An 18,482-nucleotide genomic window follows, 5' to 3' on the forward strand; every position below is an offset into this window, starting at 1 on the left:
ACTGTTTGCCTGTAGCACTAAGGTATGCACACCAACACAGAACAGACAGCGTAAGTGGACCTATTCTGTCAATGTGCAAGTAGTGCGTTATCTCTGATGCCAACAACTACATCACAAATGTGTATGCAAACTATCGTTGCTCCGCTCAAGACTTGTTTATCCTCATTAATTCGCAGGTGGCAGCTGCGTTTCAGTGGGATGACAGTCTGAGAGGCTGGTTGATAGGGGACAACGGGTATCCACTGAAGCAGTGGCTACTGACACTGCTGCTCAACCCCACGACCCCTGTCGAACAGAGGTATAACTGTACCTTTAAATGTGCTCGTACTGAACGAACATTTGGAATCCTCAAAATGCGATTCCGATGTTTGGCTGTCTCCGGGGGTTACACTACAGTACACTCCTCAGAAGGTTAACTATATCATCCTGGCTTCTTGCGTTTTACAAAACATAGCTCTCCATAATGGATGTTGAATTTACAGAGGAAAGATTACAGGGTTTGATGCTGAACTTGAAGCATCAGTGTTGGTTGCAGATGCTGCAAGTGCCAGGCAGGTCAGAGAAAGCATTATAGACAAGGGTTCACAAAACTGGTACGCAGGTACTCAAGCGGACCAATAAAAAAAAAAAAACTGACTTGGTTATTGTTATTTAAGACAAAAATGCGTACAATCAGTATATATTTTGAACAGCAAAGCATTTATAATAAAGGTAGTGACGGGGCTCACCGTTCGAAGGTGAGCTATACATGCCTAACTTAAGGAAAACTCCTGATTCTACATTTTTCGCCCCTCCCCCGTCACTCGCTCACTCAGCAAGTCTAACAGAATTTTTTTTATGTAACTTGTAAGCAAAATTGTAAATTTTACTTATAGATCACTCCCCCTCCAGGCTGCTAATAAAACGTGTAGCCTTGCTTGAGGGCCTTGGTCATCCTCTTCACTTGGGCTGCTGGACATTAAAAAAAATTGCGCTTTTGTCTTCCTTCTTTTTTGGTTTCAATATCGCAGATGCACAGGTGCTCTTAAAGGGAATGTTGAATCCTTATTGGTTGTAACCTTACTCCCCCCCCCCCCCCCCCCCCCCCACTATGCTTTAATTGGCTGGGCACATGATTCGCTATTTGATGTGTGTTAGCCCACGCATGAGACCTGACTTCTAAATCATGTTTTCGTGCGCTATCACAACGGTTTCCTAACGCTGTCATTTTTGCCCTAGCGATAGCGGCTGCGCGCATATTTGCTAAATACGGCCCGATGTGAGTGAAATGTGTTTTGAGTGAGTAAAATGCAACATTACCTTGAAGTCATGAGTTCTTTCAATAAATACTGTACATACTTTGGTGCGGTGTGGTCCAGTGGTTAAAGAAAAGGGCTTGTAACCAGGAGGTCCCTGGTTCAAATCCCACCTCAACCACTGACTCATTGTGTGATCCTGAGCAAGTCACTTAACCTCCTTGTGCTCCGTCTTTCGGGTGAGACGTAGTTGTAAGTGACTCTGCAGCTGATGCATAGTTCACACACCCTAGTCTCTGTAAGTCGCCTTGGATAAAGGCATCTGCTAAATAAACTAATAATAATAATAATAATAATAACTTATGGGGTATACATTAACTACAGCTGTACTGTTACGTTGAACTACTGTACAAAAACTTGGTCTTACAATAAAAACAACAATTATTCTCATTTGCTTTATTCACCACAAACAATATGACTGAAGGAAATACACAAACAACATATTTTTTGTTAATTCCAAACCTACGTGCACATAGTACATATTTATTAAGAAACAATAATACTGCATTCCTTATTGATCGCCTTGCTATAGCAATATACAGTGGCTCTCAAATGTATTCACACCCCTTGGACTTTTCCACATTTTATTGTGTTACAACATGGAATCAAAATGGATTTAATTAGGAGTTTTTGCCACTGATCAACACAAAAAAGTCCATAATGTCAAAGTGAAAAAAATCTACAAACTGTTCTAAATTAATTACAAATACAAAACAGAAAATAATTGATTGCATAAGTATTCACCCCCTTGAGTCAATATTTGGTAGAGGCACATTTGGCAGCAATTACAGCCATGAGTCTATTTGGATAAGTCTCTACCTGCTTTGCACATCTGGACACTGCAATTTTTGACCATTCTTCTTTGCAAAATTGCTCAAGCTCCGTCAAGTTGGATGGGGACCTTTGGTGAACAGCAATTTTCAACTTTTTCCACATATTCTCAATTGGATTGAGGTCCGGGCATTGACTGGGCCACTCCAGGACATTGACCTTTTTGTTTTTTAGCCACTCCAGTGTGGCTTTGGCTGTATGTTTGGGGTCATTGTCCTGCTGGAAGATGAATCTTCTCCCAAGTCCCAGGTCTCTTGCAGACTTCAGCAGGTTTTCCTCCAGGATTTCTCCGTACTTTGCTGCATCCATTTTGCCCTCTATCTTCACAAGCTTTCCAGGCCCTGACGCAGAGAAGCATCCCCATGGCATGATGCTGCCACCACCATGCTTCACGGTAGGGATGGTGTTCTCAGGATGATGTGCGGTGTTTGGCTTGCACCAAACATAGCACTTAGCGTTGAGGCCAAAAAGACCATAGAATCTTCTTCCACTTGGTCTCAGAGTCTCCCACATGCCTTCTGGCAAACTCTAGCCAAGATTTGATGTTTTTTTCAACAATGGCTTTCTTTTTGCCACTCTCCCATAAAGACCAGTTTTGTGAAGCACCCGGGCTATTGTTGCCATACATATGCACAGTGTCTCCCAGCTCAGCCGTGGAAGACTGTAACTCCTTTAGAGTTGCCATAGGCCTCTTGGTGGCCTCCCTGACTGGTGCCCTTCTCGCCCGGATACTCAGTTTTTGAGGACTGCCTGTTCTAGACAGATTCACAGTTGTGTCATATTCTCCCCATTTCTTAATAATGTAATAATGGACTTTACTGTGCTCCGGCGGATAGTCAATGCCTTGGAAATGTTCTTATATCCTACCCCTGATTGGTGCTTTTGAAGAACCTTATTCCGGATTTGCTTTGAATGTTCCTTCGTCTTCATGATGTAGTTTTTGTTAGGATATGTACTAACCAACTGTGGGACCTCCCAGAGGCAGGTGTATTTAACCTGAAATCATGTGAAACACCTTAATTGCACACAGGTGGACTCCAATCAACTAATTATGTGACTTCTAAAGGCAACTGGTTGCACCAGAGCTTATTTTAGGTGTGTCATAGCAAAGGGGGTGAATATTTACGCAATCAATTATTTTCTGTTTTATATTTGTAATTAATTTAGAGCAATTTGTAGATTTTATTTTTCACTTTGACATTATGGAGATTTTTGTGTTAATCAGTGGCAAAAACTCCTAATTAAATCAATTTTGATTCCATGTTGTAACAATAAAATGTGGAAAAGTCCAAGGGGGGTGAATACTTTTGAGAGCCACTGTAAAGCATCCCGACTCTCTCCAAACACAGAATATTGTATAGACTGAATTCAGGTGTCAGAGGTAAATTGAGGAGGACTAAAGGCTGCTTCCCACCAGACGCAATGTGGCAAGCGAAACTGCAGCGATGCGACAAAATGAATAGAACTTATACTTTTACACTATAGGTGATGTGACAGGCGACGTGGGAGCGGCGCCAGGGCTGCACTGGAGTGACACAAAATAAATAGAATTGAATCTGATTTTTTGCGATTTGTCGGGCGTCAACTAGGGCATTGAGCAATCAGAGAACAGCTTCAATGCATGTGGTCCACCAGGTCAGTGAAGCAATTTCCAAAATGATGGCAGAAAAAAATCATACTTGCTGTAGAGAAATACCCAGAGCTTTATGACGAAGGTCATTGCAATTACAAAGATACAGAGATGAAAGACAATATATGGGAGTCCATTTCGAAGGAAGTGGCTATTCCAGATGTGTACGATTTATTGCCATATGTGTTGAAATACCGTCAGAGAAGACAATTTCCACGTCCACAATTTCCACGTCATGTTGACAAATATATACCAGTCTTGATCATAGTTTCGTCAATAGCAGTTTTTGTTGTTGTATAGATAGGGCAGTTTTCAGACCTGTCGCATCGCCTTTGTGTCGCTTCTGGTGTGTATGGTCATGTTGCAGCAAACGTTTTTGTCGCCCCATTAAGAAATCGCATCGCGTCTGGTGTGTGGCAGCCTTAAGAAGAACAGAAGATCAAGAATCCAGTTGCTTATTCACCAGCCAGAAACACGCATTGTAAGTGAATGGATTTATTATTATTTTTTATTATTGAAAATCTGATTATTGGTCACGTGTTTCTGGCAATTCCCAAGCAGGCTATAATTACCTGTAGCTGTCCCAGCATTTCTATGATCCATTCTCTAACTACTACCTCAAATATATTCACAATTGACAACTGAGACGCTGGGAACCAGAAGCCTGGTAACATGCTAGCTCAAGCTATGCAGCAAAATTGCTATGTGTATCTTTACACATTGAATTTAAATATAATGCGCAAGTCATCTTTTTTCAATATGTAAAACACCTAGTACGCAGCATATCTGTAGCGCTGCTCACACAAGTTTGCACGTCTTCCATAATACATTATTGATACAGTACATGGAGACTAAGTAAATAAGATCCTTCTGCTTAACTATGTTAGGTCTTTACATTTCTTTCCTGGCCCTTTTCAACCAGGCTGTATTTCTAATTTATACTTTTAACAAATGAACCACTAAAATCCTGCCTGCTGGATACAGTGCAACAATCGGGTTAAATCACTCAACCAAGCTTTTTTACAGTACTTGCTTAGTGCACTCTGCACTCTTGCCCCAAGCTAAAGTCATTCCCAAGCCTGCAAGCCTCATTGGGCAAGGCTGTGAGGAGTGTTCAGAGCCCCCTGGGCTCTTTGAAGCAGGTGAGCTCATGCGGCCACTCTACTGTACCATCTGACTGTAATCTGCTGGGTTTCATCTTTTTTTCAATTATACATCTATCACTCGGTGGTGTGCAACATATTTTATAGGTATACTAGTTCATTACTTCAAGAGTCATTGATTACACCAAGTCACATGAATATTTATGACTCTTAATTATTATCAACTTGTATTAAATTACCAGGCAATCTACACTGAAGTACTATAACACACGGACAGACAGACTGAATGATAGCAGTAAAAAGACTTCAGGGAAGGTGCAATGATGCCAACTGGCTTGCTTGGAACCAGCAAGAATTGTAGATTCACACTTAAGGCTTAAATCTACAATAGTGAATATGCATTTAAACAAATCAAGGAATGCTCTCTTTCCATCAGACACATCCACATTTATAGAACATGTATTTTATATATAGCTTCAGATGTAATTGAACACTTACTATTTTACAATGTTTGCTATCATTGTAAGTGGCTCTGGGTTCTGAGATGTTGTCGTTTTTCTTTACCTGTCTTTGAGCCGCTTGGAGGAGAATCCTAAGTGTTGAGTGAACAAACCACATGACAAAGTGATCTGTGGAATAGGTGGGGCTGGAATCCTTGATCTCAAGATTCTACTGCATTGCAAACTCTTTGCTAAGAGTTCCAAGACACACAAAGCAATCTGTAATCAAACCTTAAAATGACCTTCTCTAATGCAAATGCAGTCATTTTCTGATTCCTTTTTAAAAATGAAAATTCATGGTTTAATAGAACATGCTTTTCTCTCAAAACTGGACATGTGAAACCTGCACGACAAGCAAGATGTATAGTTATTTCATGTTTAATTACCCCTTTAATACATAGTGGTATAGAAAGGGTTGACACAACAATGAATCTGATCCAGGTTTAATAAAACCAAGTCATGTAACACTAGAACTTCAAATACATACCCTTCATCTTCCCCTGACACAAACACACGCCTATGACAGCACATTAAAATCCTGGCTTAATTCCACATACCTCATCCCCTGGACTCCATGGACAGTTACACATGTCCATTGCCCTGAGTCCAAAACCAACAGAAACAGAGCCATAAGAACAGCATATGGTGTTTACAGCCAAAATGATTGATCGTTCCACAGTATCAACATACTTCAGAGTGCAGAGCATGGGACACATCATTTTAAAATAGTTTCTTCTAACGTATCATCCTTAGGGGCTTAGACTGGACAGAATAAGGTGAAGAACCATTTTTCTTTTTTTTAATTTAAATGGACGGGCTCAGAATCACTGCTTCTCTGTGTGGGTTTCGCGGTGGCTATTATTCCATAGTTAGTGGATCGAGTTGCATGCTGTTGTCAGGAAATACATGCTTATCTTTATGCTGTTTTTAACGTCAGTGTACTTCTACTTGAACTGGTCCATTTTCAAATAACGTCTTAAAACCGAATTCAGAGATCTGTACATGTTGAGGTTTCTGTTTTAAATACCTGTATATATTTCATGAGCATAAATTAGTGTATTAAGTTTAAACATCTTGCAGGCAGTATATGTTACTGTTTATTAAATAATCCTCTCATTTGAAGCCAGCTGCCACTGTTTGTTTTCCCCCAACATAGTTGATAATTCCTTGACAGCATTATCTGAAACTTACCCTCTGCTTCCCAACGATATCAACCTTGGTTTAAGTGTTATATTATACAATATTGTGTCTACTAATTGTAAGTATGTATTTAACAAGAGGAAGAGGGCACTTTTTATAATAGGAGTTTTATACAGAAAGCATTTGTGTTTTCCTTTACGTTTTTCTTCATCATTTGTGATGAAGAAAATTTGTTTTACATGTTTAGTGTTTTCTGCAATTTATCCTGCTTTTCACAGGTCTACACAATGCATTTATTGTGCTTTTCCAGCACAGTTTTTACACTGTTTAGAAGAGCACTACATTTTCCTAATATTTTATTCCTAGGTTTAATATCCTATTGTCTGTGTTCCCCACACTCTCCGTTGCTTTTTAAGGTAGAGGACACGTTTTTAGATCAATGTGGTGTTTAGTAATGGACTACACATAGTATTGTGGCCACTTGCCGATCTAGAATATGTATAGCCTGCGCTTGGTGGTAGAGTATAACGCTGGAGAACTGTATTTTACAGTTCAGTTTCTGAAATGGGAGTGAGCTCAGTGCACTGAGATAGTTACCTCCAAGTGTGGCGGATATCAGTATATGGGTCCCGTACTTCTTGATGATGGTGTCGATGAACTGCTGCGTGGAGGGTCTCCTTCCCAGCAGCCGGATGCTCTTTTGGAACTCTGGCATTAAAGGGGCAGGATTGCGGAGTAAATCCCTCCTTTCAATGGCAGTGTTCCTCACCTTCCAACGGGCAAACTCTCTGCAGGGAGATAAGGAAAACCAAAAGCAATAAGAAGAGGAACTCCCATCAGGTTTCACTTCTGATGATGCTGCACAATAAAAGCGACACTTTAATGAAGATAGATTTAAGATAAGCTGTGCTTTCAAGAGACACATGGTAATGGCCAGATGTATGAAACCCCAGTGATGGATGGTTACAAACCAGCCTTTGACAGGTACACAATTACACAACTGGTGGTAGACGGAGAGATTGGTCTGCAAATTCCGAGGGAACATTTCTGGTGGCAAGATACTGTATTGAATAAAGAATTAAATGTCAATAGGAGAAAGGGTAGACCAGGATATGAAAAAACAAAAATTCTGTGCATTGGTAACATCAAATAAATTCCAGTTGGTGCTTCTATGGCTAGAAATATGATTGAAAAGCACCATTGCATACATAAATAACACTGATCGTAAAGCAGCTTTAAACCCTTAAATTGCAAAAAGCCAGTGCATCCATTCATATAAACTGCATGGTAACACCACAGTCCATGGTTCTTACTATGTAAGAATAGGCAACATTGTAGTTACCCAGTTAATATGATGTTATTACATAGTTATGCATGCCTTGTAATCTACCAGATGTTTAATGATGAAATTAATGCCAGACCCAATCTTGGTCAACCAGGGTTCAAATACAAGCCAACTAAGACATGAAGACACGCAGAAATGACACAAAGCACTGAAACCTCCAACACTAGACAATGCACTGGGACATATGCATTCTCCATTTTTTGTCCATTCATTGTATAAAAATCCCCACTCTTGTGCCTGTTGCTTAAATGTATGTAGCTAAAGATAAGATATGTAGGCTTTTCTGTACAAAAAAAAGAATCATTGCAAAGTAGAAATACAAATGGAATCCGACATCAGCAGTACACACTTGTGGCGCTTTCAGTTCATTAAGTTGTTCCAAACAACTCCTAGATTCCATTTAGCAATGGAACACCTGGTTAGACTCTGGACAGTTTGAATGAATAATTAAGGACATGGCTGGAACAAGGTCATAGACTGGAATGGCTTGAAGGAGCCATAAGTGAGTAGTGCTGTCTTACATATTCAAAACATCTGACAATCCTTGAATTGTAATCCTAGAACAATCAAAAGCCTCTTTCTAATATGAGTTCTTATCCTGGCTGGACACTAAGCCAAAAAAATGCTACACCCTTCTATACAAAAATAAATAAACAGATCCTTAGCTTGTGGGCTCTCAATTCTGAGCTTACATATAAAAAGCAATTCATTACAATGATATACAAAATCATAAAAACTATAGTGCCTTTAAGAAACAAGCTTCCCCAACTGGTTCCTTTATCACGTGAACTTCAGAAAGGCTGGCTTGTTTTTATTTTGTACAGCCTGTGTACAGCAGTCATACAAGACAGGCGAATCCATCATCCATAGATGATGGATTTTTTTTTTATTTTATTTTTTTAAATGGGTTGAGTATATCTAAATTATTGTACTTCAAGGGAACAGGAACACATGTACACTATGCAAATTGCTTTTTGTTCTAGTTTCTAACAACAAACCTCAAGGTACACTACAGCATATAATGAGGCATATCAAGGCTGTGCATGAAAAGCATTAAGTAAGGCATGGTGGCAGGTGGATGGTTTTGTAGCTCTATCCAACAGTATTTGGAACGAATGTTTGTTTTTCTCTTGGCTCACAGTTTTCTTCTGAGGTTTTACATTGGATTCAGTTTCCTCAGAGAGTAAACTGCTTCAAAGCCAATTGCATGGTGTTGTATCCTTTCCTCTACCTGTTTCTGATGTTTCCACACATTCGGAGTGCTTCTGAGGTTTGATACCTCAATGCTGTAGTCGACTCTAAACAAGCTTTAAGCTCATTTCATTGCAGGCTTGCTAACGGAGGTCCTACCTTTCCTCATTCAAAACTGCCAAATGATATTGTGACCTTCTATATAAAACACGGCAACTGTATTGGAAGTTACTGAACAATATATGATGCCATAAGACATCTAAAATACAACGAATACAAGTTTACACTACTGTATGGGATCACTGCCTGTGCTGCAGGGTACACAGGGGCATATTCTCAAAGCTCTTAAATCAAAATCATCACCCACACTTTTTTTTTTCCCCAGAAAGTTCACCCAATAAAGTGACCAAATGAGATGAACTTGTACACCAAGTAGTCTTAAAATTGTAATTGGTATTTTTTTTTTTTTCATTCAGAACAAAGATGGCGATTTTGAGAAAATAATCTTCAGAATCAAGCCTGTAGCCTGATTGCAGTTAGACCACTAGAGTGAATCTGACCTACTGCACAGAAAACGACTGAATCTACCCTGCTGTATATCAAAATACATGCTGCTAGATACAAAAAGAGGAGCATTGATTGCCTTGGTTAGCACTCCTTTAAAAAAAAATCCCAGCTTCACCACCTAAAGGTAACTCATTATATAGGAAGCTAAATGTCACCGTCCTGTAAACATGCAAGAGGAAAAACCACTTTGGTTATAAAATAGCTCTAGTATCAATCATGGAAATCAAAGTATGAATGCCTCAAACCTTTTTATTCGATTGTGAGCGTGGGATGCTATACATAAAAATCAGTTAGCCACAGCAAAATTGCCACTTTGGGCTTCAAACCTCGCCTATTGCTTTGAGGTTCCAATCTTCTTGGTCAGCAAGCCATCAAGACAGAGAGTGTTTCCCCAACTACGCACTGTGTTGCTGACTTACTCTTTCTGATTTTGTTTGGCATGTCATCAAGGATGAATATAAAATTCAACATTTGTCATCCTCGAGGGTTTAGCATGAGAGCCTGGGAGAAATGGAATGCATTCTCACTTACAGCACTGTAATATTAATCTGTTCACTGCTTCCTTCTAAACATAAGAAAATATCCATGTCTATATCTCTCTATCCATCTATCTAAATCTATAGGGGCCAATGCACTCTAGAATGATTGACGCTTTCAGTTGATGGTATATGTTAAGCTCTGGTTGGTGCTGATTGAAAATTTGTTTGACCTACTTTCTTTATCCTGCGCTTGTTCCAAATAATAATAAAACAAGCTTTCCACAGATTGATGGACAGCATGTGAGAAAAAAATCACATAAAAAAAAAAACTATCCAGCAGCAGAGTTTCACCTGTTTCACCAGGCAAACTGAATCAAAACATTACAGCATGTCAGCCAGTATCTTTGTCATAAGGAGTTAGGAGTCTTTTCAGAAGCAGCCCAGAGGCAGACTCAATGGCAAATAAAGAGACTGATACAGGACACACATAATAGGACATTAAACATGGAAGAGATGTAATACTATGCATGTGTAGAACTTTAGATGATATAAAGCATCCTTTAATTTGCTGACCAATGTGCTGACTTTAATTGCAATGTCCCTGTTAAATTGTAAACAAAGTGATCTATCTGTCTATGAAGCACCCCTCTGTAACACAGGAACAGCTTGTACAGTTTCTTGGCAGCTGCAGCAGGCTGAGTTCTGAGTTCTCCCCACACAGCCGGATGAACTGGGGATGCTGTGTTTCATCCATTAGAAAGGCCTGTTAACAGCCAGCATGAAAAACAATGGACCTGATTCACCAAGCCATGTGGGCATGCAGAAATGGATTCCCTAACCCTTTATTTTCTGTACACAGCCAGTCAGTTCAGCACATCGAATGATATTATGCTGCTGTAAAGAGACTAGATAACAATGCCTAAGTGGTGTGAAGATACATGTAAAATGATGGAAGCCTGGCCTGTTCATTTTAAGTTTTAAACTGTCATTCTGGCCAAACGTTTTGCATCCTATAGAATTAACTAATTTTGCTTCATAAAATCGAATGAAACCTGCTGAATAATGTAACGTTAACATATTGAATTGCATAGAGCTTTGTAGTTTTCCCATATACTTAACAAAAGACACACTGAAAAATTTGACATTTCGAAATCTAACATGAAACAGACTTTTGCAATGTCATTTTGTAGTTTCTTTTTATGACCTGATGGGAAATAAAAGATCAAAATTATGTTCATATAGCTTTTTCTTTTTTTATTATGTCTCAATCCTACAATGATGCAAAACCTTTGACCATAGCTGTATATTACCGCGAAGATAATCTGGGTTGCATACTTCAAAACTAAAACAGCAAACCTTATCAAAAATCGTCAAAGTATTGAAGCCCATCTTACTATTAACACTTTAAAGACTAAAATAAAAACACATTGTCTGGAGAACTTGTCCAGTATACTGGATGAAGTGCAGCAAAGGGCTACCCATTATACTGTACATGCTCTCGTTCTTTATAAATGCATCAGACATGGCGTCAAACCGAATTTTAGTATCACGATCAATGAAAAAAGTTATCACTAAAATTATTTATCAATATAAAAAAATATATTTTATTTTGAATGGTAGTCCGAGTACAGTCTTCATTTTTGTGATTTAAAACATGTTAATGTCGTGTGTCTGGTCCAAGTCCAAGTACTGCACAAGTATTTTCAAAGCGCTTCTTCCTGGATATTCATTTTACTAAACTTGACCCAAACAATTAAAGTAACATAATCCAAGTTCTCTTAAGAACATAAGCCAAGTTCTCATTTTGTAACATGAGCATTACTTTCTCTCCTTTCTAAAAATAGGAGTTAAAGACTAGAGGAAACACTTTGAAAACATGGCCCGACCTCTCTTATACAATAAAGGACACGCTACACAACACGTATTAACTTACATTAGCAATAGGTTTCCTATGTTTCCAATACTGCACTGCACTGTGATGTAGTCCTACTACAGTACCTGTCTGTGTCATCCAGAACTCAGTCCTAATCAACTAAGTGTCTTCTAGACCAATAAGCGTATAGGATCTTTTTTGAAAAGGTAATTCCAACTAATACTGTAAGTCTGTTTTTGGCTTCTAATGAATGCCTCCAATTTAGCTCCTTCTTTATTTGAAATTTCAGATGAGAATTTGTCTCTATCCTTAAAATAAGTTTTGAAATAGTACTAAATAAAAAATAAAATAAAACAAACCAAACAGCTACAGTGATAAAGCTAGCTGATGTTAGGGTCATAGAGAGTGTTCAAGTGTAATTATTGCACAGAGTGTCATTTTCTTTGTTACTTTTAAAAACATCACTATTTTCGATTCTTTCAAGCTAAGGAAACTCAAAGCTAATGAAGCAGGTGCCAGTCATACTGGCCGCTTTCCTACTGCTGATTCCGAGTGCCAGTATCTCCGCCCCACTCAATCACTGCGTGTCGTCAGCTCAGCTGGTCACAAACTGAGATTGGCAACACCAGTTGCATCATGCAAGTGACTTCTTACAGTATTTTGGAAGCCCCTGTAAAATAAGCGCTGAAAAAAAGCAACCCAATAACTGTGCATGTACACCCGATCCATGCAAGGTAGTCAAATACAAGAGCAGTGTAAAAACAATAAAGAGCACTGCAAATTAAAAATGCAATCCCAGCACATGTGCTGCAGATATCTGAGCAATGCACTTGAATTACTCAACAGCAGTAACAAGCCTCCTTTAGCTATCCAAAGACCCTGCAAAGGTAGTGTGCAGACTTTCAGGGCAATACTGCCAACCTTGGAACCAACACTGCAAAATACAAGGCACAATTCCAGCTCTCACAAATCCAAATCCATACAGAACCCTACAAATTACAATATCCTCTTCCAACTGTGCTGACTACACACAAACTACTAGACTCTTTATTGAGTAATTACAAACCTGATTATGCAAAATAGAAGCTCGCTAGATCTGGAAGCCGATTGGCTGTTCACACTCAATCGTTTTCTAATGATAATTACTATAGAATTCTATCCTTTTTTCATATCATCATTTTTCCCTAGAGGGTGATTTATTGGTTCCTCTTATTACAGGGACTTCACTAATGCATAGTCCATTCAGCGACAGTTTATTAGTTTTAAAGGAATAGTTTATACCTTCTGATCTTACATAATATATTTTTTTTAGATGTTCAAAATCCCATTGCATGTGTTTTTAATTATCACTGTATTACTGTGTGAGGTAATATTTAATATCACTGTAATATTTAAATGTATGTTCTTGTGTTTAGGATTGTGCTTGTTATTCTGCTGGCGATAGAGCCGTGGTTTATTATGTATCGTGCATGTTGCTGAGCAATTGTATTTGATATACGACGGTGTATTTCTGTATTTAGATTAGGACGCTTCCCTTATACATGTGGGACAAGGGTTTTGTTATAGCCATATGTTTGGTAATTTTCCAAGATAAGGGGTAATGTTAAGTCTTTACTGGTAATAGTTAGGGACTAGACAATAATAATGACAATGATAATAATAATGAGTAAACAATGGAAGTTTAAAGGTTTAAAGGTTGTTTTTGTAAATGAAGATGGTATTTCATACAGGTTAAACAAATATGTATAAAGGAGAAGAAACACGTTTAAAGTAGAATATATGAATGTTTATTGTAAATGGGATGAATGTTAAATAAGAGTTTGTGTGTATAAAATCATCCAGGTGTAAGAGTTTGTGGAATAATGAATCCTGGTAGGAGTAGACAGGGCTGGGGATTATTGAATGCAGTGCCTTTCCTTGGGGGAAATGGTATAGGTGGTCAGTCATGAGCTTGTCTTGTGAATGTCAGGCATTGTATGTACAACCTGTTAGACATTTGTAATCTGAGTTAAGTATCAAGTTTCCTGCGTTTTAAAGACCTCTGTGCTCCTGAGAGAATAATGTGAGTGTGGGTGGGGGTAAACTCGGACCATCACCCCGCTACATACTGTGTCTCATGTGGCAAGCACTGACTTGTGGGTCAGTCTCTGAGTAAGCCTGAGCAAGGTAGAATTTCTGTAAATCGGGCCAGTATAAAAATGACCACTAGGGGCGTGTACCAATAATCTCTTCCCCCATGAATAAGTATTCATTAATGGGATTAATCACCCTGCTTCCTTATTTGGAGCCTTGCATGTATACCACCAGCACAGGCATGCTGTCAGTTGTATGTGAAGGTTTTCATGAAGAGGACATTAATTGTACTTCTTGCATTTTTAATAATAACATTTTCTCAATGCATATATTACAACATATATGTTTAACATGTATTTGTTCTACTTGAAAGCATTTGTGAAGAGCCTACACATTTGATATTGAATAACCTCAATGCATTATTATTTATTCTTTATTTGAGGGGGTTTGACTTGTACTTACGTGAAGATCACCATCAATAACCTTAAGCAGGTCAATAAATGAAAACAAATGAAAACTTGACTCAACTAGTTCAAACCACATGGTATAATACCAGCTTGCTCGCACACTGGTACTGGGATAAACTGTGCATATTACTTTACATAAAACACATTGTCACCTTCCCCTCAATTCCAACTGCAATATTGTCATAAGGAGCAACTCATTTTATACAGCTAGGGTCCTGCGTTTTACGAAACCTGTTTTTTTCAATTGTAATTCAACTGCTATCCCCTAGATGTCCCTGCAGCCACTCCAGTTATAGTAATCGAATTCACAATTAAGAAATCAACACATTACGCTTTGACTAATTAGAAAAATAAAAGCTAATTATGATGAGTATATATGGTAATTGAATAAATTGATGCGTTAAAAGAAAAAATCGAGAGACCTAAAAATTTAGTCAAAGACATTGCAATCAAAAAGCATTTCATTGCGAGAACGCACACATCAATATCCACCTGGTGTTCTGTACACCGATGTGTATAATTTATTTTGCACAACTTGCAATTTATCTTTGGACTACACTTGAAAGTCAACAATAGACAGACATTTATCATCAGAAAAACACAGAAAACAAAAGGCTATTGACAGCTATGAGACGATGTCCTCCAGTAAAAAACGTAAGGGGAACGAAAATTCTGAACGCCGACGAGATGTTATTTTTGATTTGACAGAGGCATTTGTTTGTGCTAATATTCCCCTGGAAAAAAATGATAATCCCAAACTACGTGCATTTCTGAACAAACATGTAATAAATGCGGGAGCAATTCCTACAGCAGGTCAACTGAGAAGGGAATATCTACCCCAAATTGCCGAGTTGCACAAGATGAAAGTTGTACAACTGGCAAAGATGTCTGACAGTGTATCTGTAGTTAGAGACGAGTCTACAAATGCAAATGATCAGTATGTTTTGCACATTTTGTTTATTCTCCAAGGACTATCGAATACCTTTGAACTGAAAGTAATATTAGCCGATACAGTTAATCTGTACTCTGTGAATTACTCATCGGTGGCACAGGGTGTTGTGAAATGTTTAAACGCATTTGAAGTTAATTTTACCAATGTGACTGGATTTGTCTCTGATAATGCCAGTTACATGATCAAGGCATACAAATGACATTCTTCGAGGTTTACTGCCAAATTCAGTACATTTGACTTGTAATGCCCACATCATAGCCCTTGCCAGCAATATCTGGGCAAATAATTTTCCGAAAGCAGACAATCTGGTTGCAACCTTTAAAAATTGTTTAAACATTGCCCAAGCAGAAAACTATGTTTAAAAAAGACCACCTGACAGAAGCAATCCAACAAGAAGGCTGTACTTTACCAAGTGCCCCATCGTGTTATGCATGGCTCAGGTGGCAACTTGTGGGTATTCTGCTGCTGAATATCATTCCAAATGCATCCCTTTTTATGCAAGCTTTGTTGAAAAGGAAATGCACATTTCACCAAACACTGTAGTGTTAAAGGACCTCCAGAAATTGCTTAAAGATGTGCAAAGTTTAAAATCTCAACTCTCACTAATTGCGACACATGCCAAGGGACTGGTGGATCTGATTCAGTGGTTTGAAAGCCGTTAAGTGAGAGTCCATCAAACATATAATAAAGTTGCAGAATTAATAAATACATACCGAGCAATGGCACAAGAGGTACACAGCACAGACACCGCAAAAAATAAACTGCGTAAAAACCTTCCATGACTTTTCTGAAAAACTGACTAATTACTACAACCCGGATCAATGCAAAAATAAACCATGTTTTTTTCAACCAGCTCATAACTTTGATGGCAGTAAGGATATTCGACCCACAACAAGCGTGTAGTTTGGATCTGGAAGCCCTCCCATTATATTCTATTCCAGGATTTGATGCCGACTGTAAATCAGAAATGGACAAATACCTCCATATGCAAAAGAAAACTGCAGTAGAATGACAATGAATTTTGGATTAAAGCTGAAGAATTATTTCCCAATTTAACACAAGAGGCTAAAATATATTTGTCAGTTGTTATCAATTCTGTAGATGCTGAAAGAAGTGTTTCTTCTTATGGTAAGTTTTTACAGAACAACGTCAATCTATGAAAGAAGGCAGGGTTAACCAACTGACAATGCTTAAGTTTAATAGCAACATTTAATGCATGGGACATTTTCTTTCATGAAACTGTAAGTGGCAATTAATGTGCTGTTTGCGAAGAACATTGCATTATTATTATTATTATTATTATTATTATTATTATTATTATTTATTATTATTATTATTATTATTATTATGTTATATGTGTGTAATACATATGTTACAGCATTGATGTTATGATTTCAGTATTTTATATAAATTGTTCCGGGAATCAGTGCTGTTTTTTTTTTTTTTTTTAATTTTGTTGAAAAATGATGTGTTCCTACTAGTAAACTGAAAGATTTAAATTATTTATTTACACATTAAGAAATAATATTGAATAAGACGTATTAGTAATAAAGGGATGCATGACTAAATAAATGTCCGTAGCTGCTGCTGCTGCCTAATCAACGCGCAAATGTGCGTTAATAGAATGACTAATTGAGATGATTAAAGGAATCAGGAGATTATTAATCAATAAGTGGATTAATTAAGCAGACCACACGACCACCTTGCGGTGGGAGGAATGAAGTGCAGCCTAAGAAAGCAGGTCATGTAAAACGCAGGGCCCTATATACAGCCCATGCTTGATTTACTGAGTCACATTAAGTGACTCACCTCGAGGAATCTGACCACTGCCGGGTGACTGTGACCTTTCTCCAGTGTGTCAGTCAGCGGAAGGACTCGCACTGCAATACATCCTATGCCAGTGGCACTAAACAACATGTATATTAAGATATGAAGCTGGCTTTGGCCTCGACTGTGCTGCTTTTCAGTGGGTCTTCCTTTCTAACCTTACAACCACCCCAGTTAAATCATCGCTGGTTACCCATGCAGAATATCATTGCAATAGCATTAGAATACCAACACTGATGAAGCACAAGCAGACCTATTAGCACCACCAATGGTCTAGCTGCAATCAGATGACTGACTGTACTGCACAGGAGTGGATTACTGGTACTGTTTCTGAATGACGGTACATTATTTCTAACATTTCTAAATTAAAGTACTGTTTAAAAAACAATCAAAGAAACAAATCCATTAAAGGGAGGCTAGTGATTACTGTAGAAAAGCCTTGCTAGCACAGCTTGAAAGCTTTGTGAATAGGGTCCTGGTCTAAGAAAAGCCATCATAGGAGGGATTTATATAATATTGGCATTACTGACAGCAGCCTAGCCTCTTGAAGTCTTGCACACTGTATCATAGCAACACGTACCCTATTGTCAAGCACACTCTCTGATCTTACACACAGCTTATCAGCAACCCTTCCTTCATGTGTTTCAAGACAGCTTTTATTGAAATAAATCCCTGATGTAAACAAACACCTAATATCAGGCACCGCATTGCCTGCTGTCGTCAATGTCAGACAAACACAACCTCTGGTGTGCTGGTTTCGGTTGGCCATATGGAGGAGAAATGTATAAAACACAATATATTCCTACATATAATTTATACAATATATTCCAAATATTTATTATAAAGTATTTTAAGTCTGCATTGAAATATATGTCTATATATTTTGATGAATTCCCTAAATATATTTTACATGCTGAAATATTTCAAATATGTTTTGTATTCTTGAAGGAATATATTGACAAATAATGTGAAAAGATGCTGAAATATATGCTAATATTTACTGACTGCATTGTCATGTAAAATGATATTTTAGAAAAGGAATAGAATACATTGCAATATATTTGAAATATATTCGTAGTGCTCTGAAATATATTGCATTGTATTCCTCTTCCATGCGTCTCGTCACAGGCTCATGCTAGAACACTGTGTAAAGGAAACTCCTATGTCCACATTGTCCACTCTTTCCCTGTTACAAACTAGCGGCACTGT

At 38.1% G+C, this 18,482-nt stretch overlaps 1 protein-coding gene across 2 annotated transcripts in view; it reads right to left on the reverse strand.

The window, feature by feature from the left end:
* LOC117964677 (BMP/retinoic acid-inducible neural-specific protein 1) overlaps positions 1-18,482 on the reverse strand; it is a 138,296-nt gene that overhangs the window by 69,992 nt on the left and 49,822 nt on the right. For both annotated transcript variants that reach the window (XM_059005454.1, XM_059005455.1), the window contains exon 3: positions 7,097-7,287. In XM_059005454.1, coding sequence (XP_058861437.1) covers positions 7,097-7,287 — 191 coding nt within the window. The remainder of the gene's footprint in view (positions 1-7,096; positions 7,288-18,482) is intronic.

Source organism: Acipenser ruthenus, chromosome 31 (genome assembly GCF_902713425.1).
Source record: "Acipenser ruthenus chromosome 31, fAciRut3.2 maternal haplotype, whole genome shotgun sequence".
NCBI lineage: Eukaryota > Metazoa > Chordata > Actinopteri > Acipenseriformes > Acipenseridae > Acipenser > Acipenser ruthenus.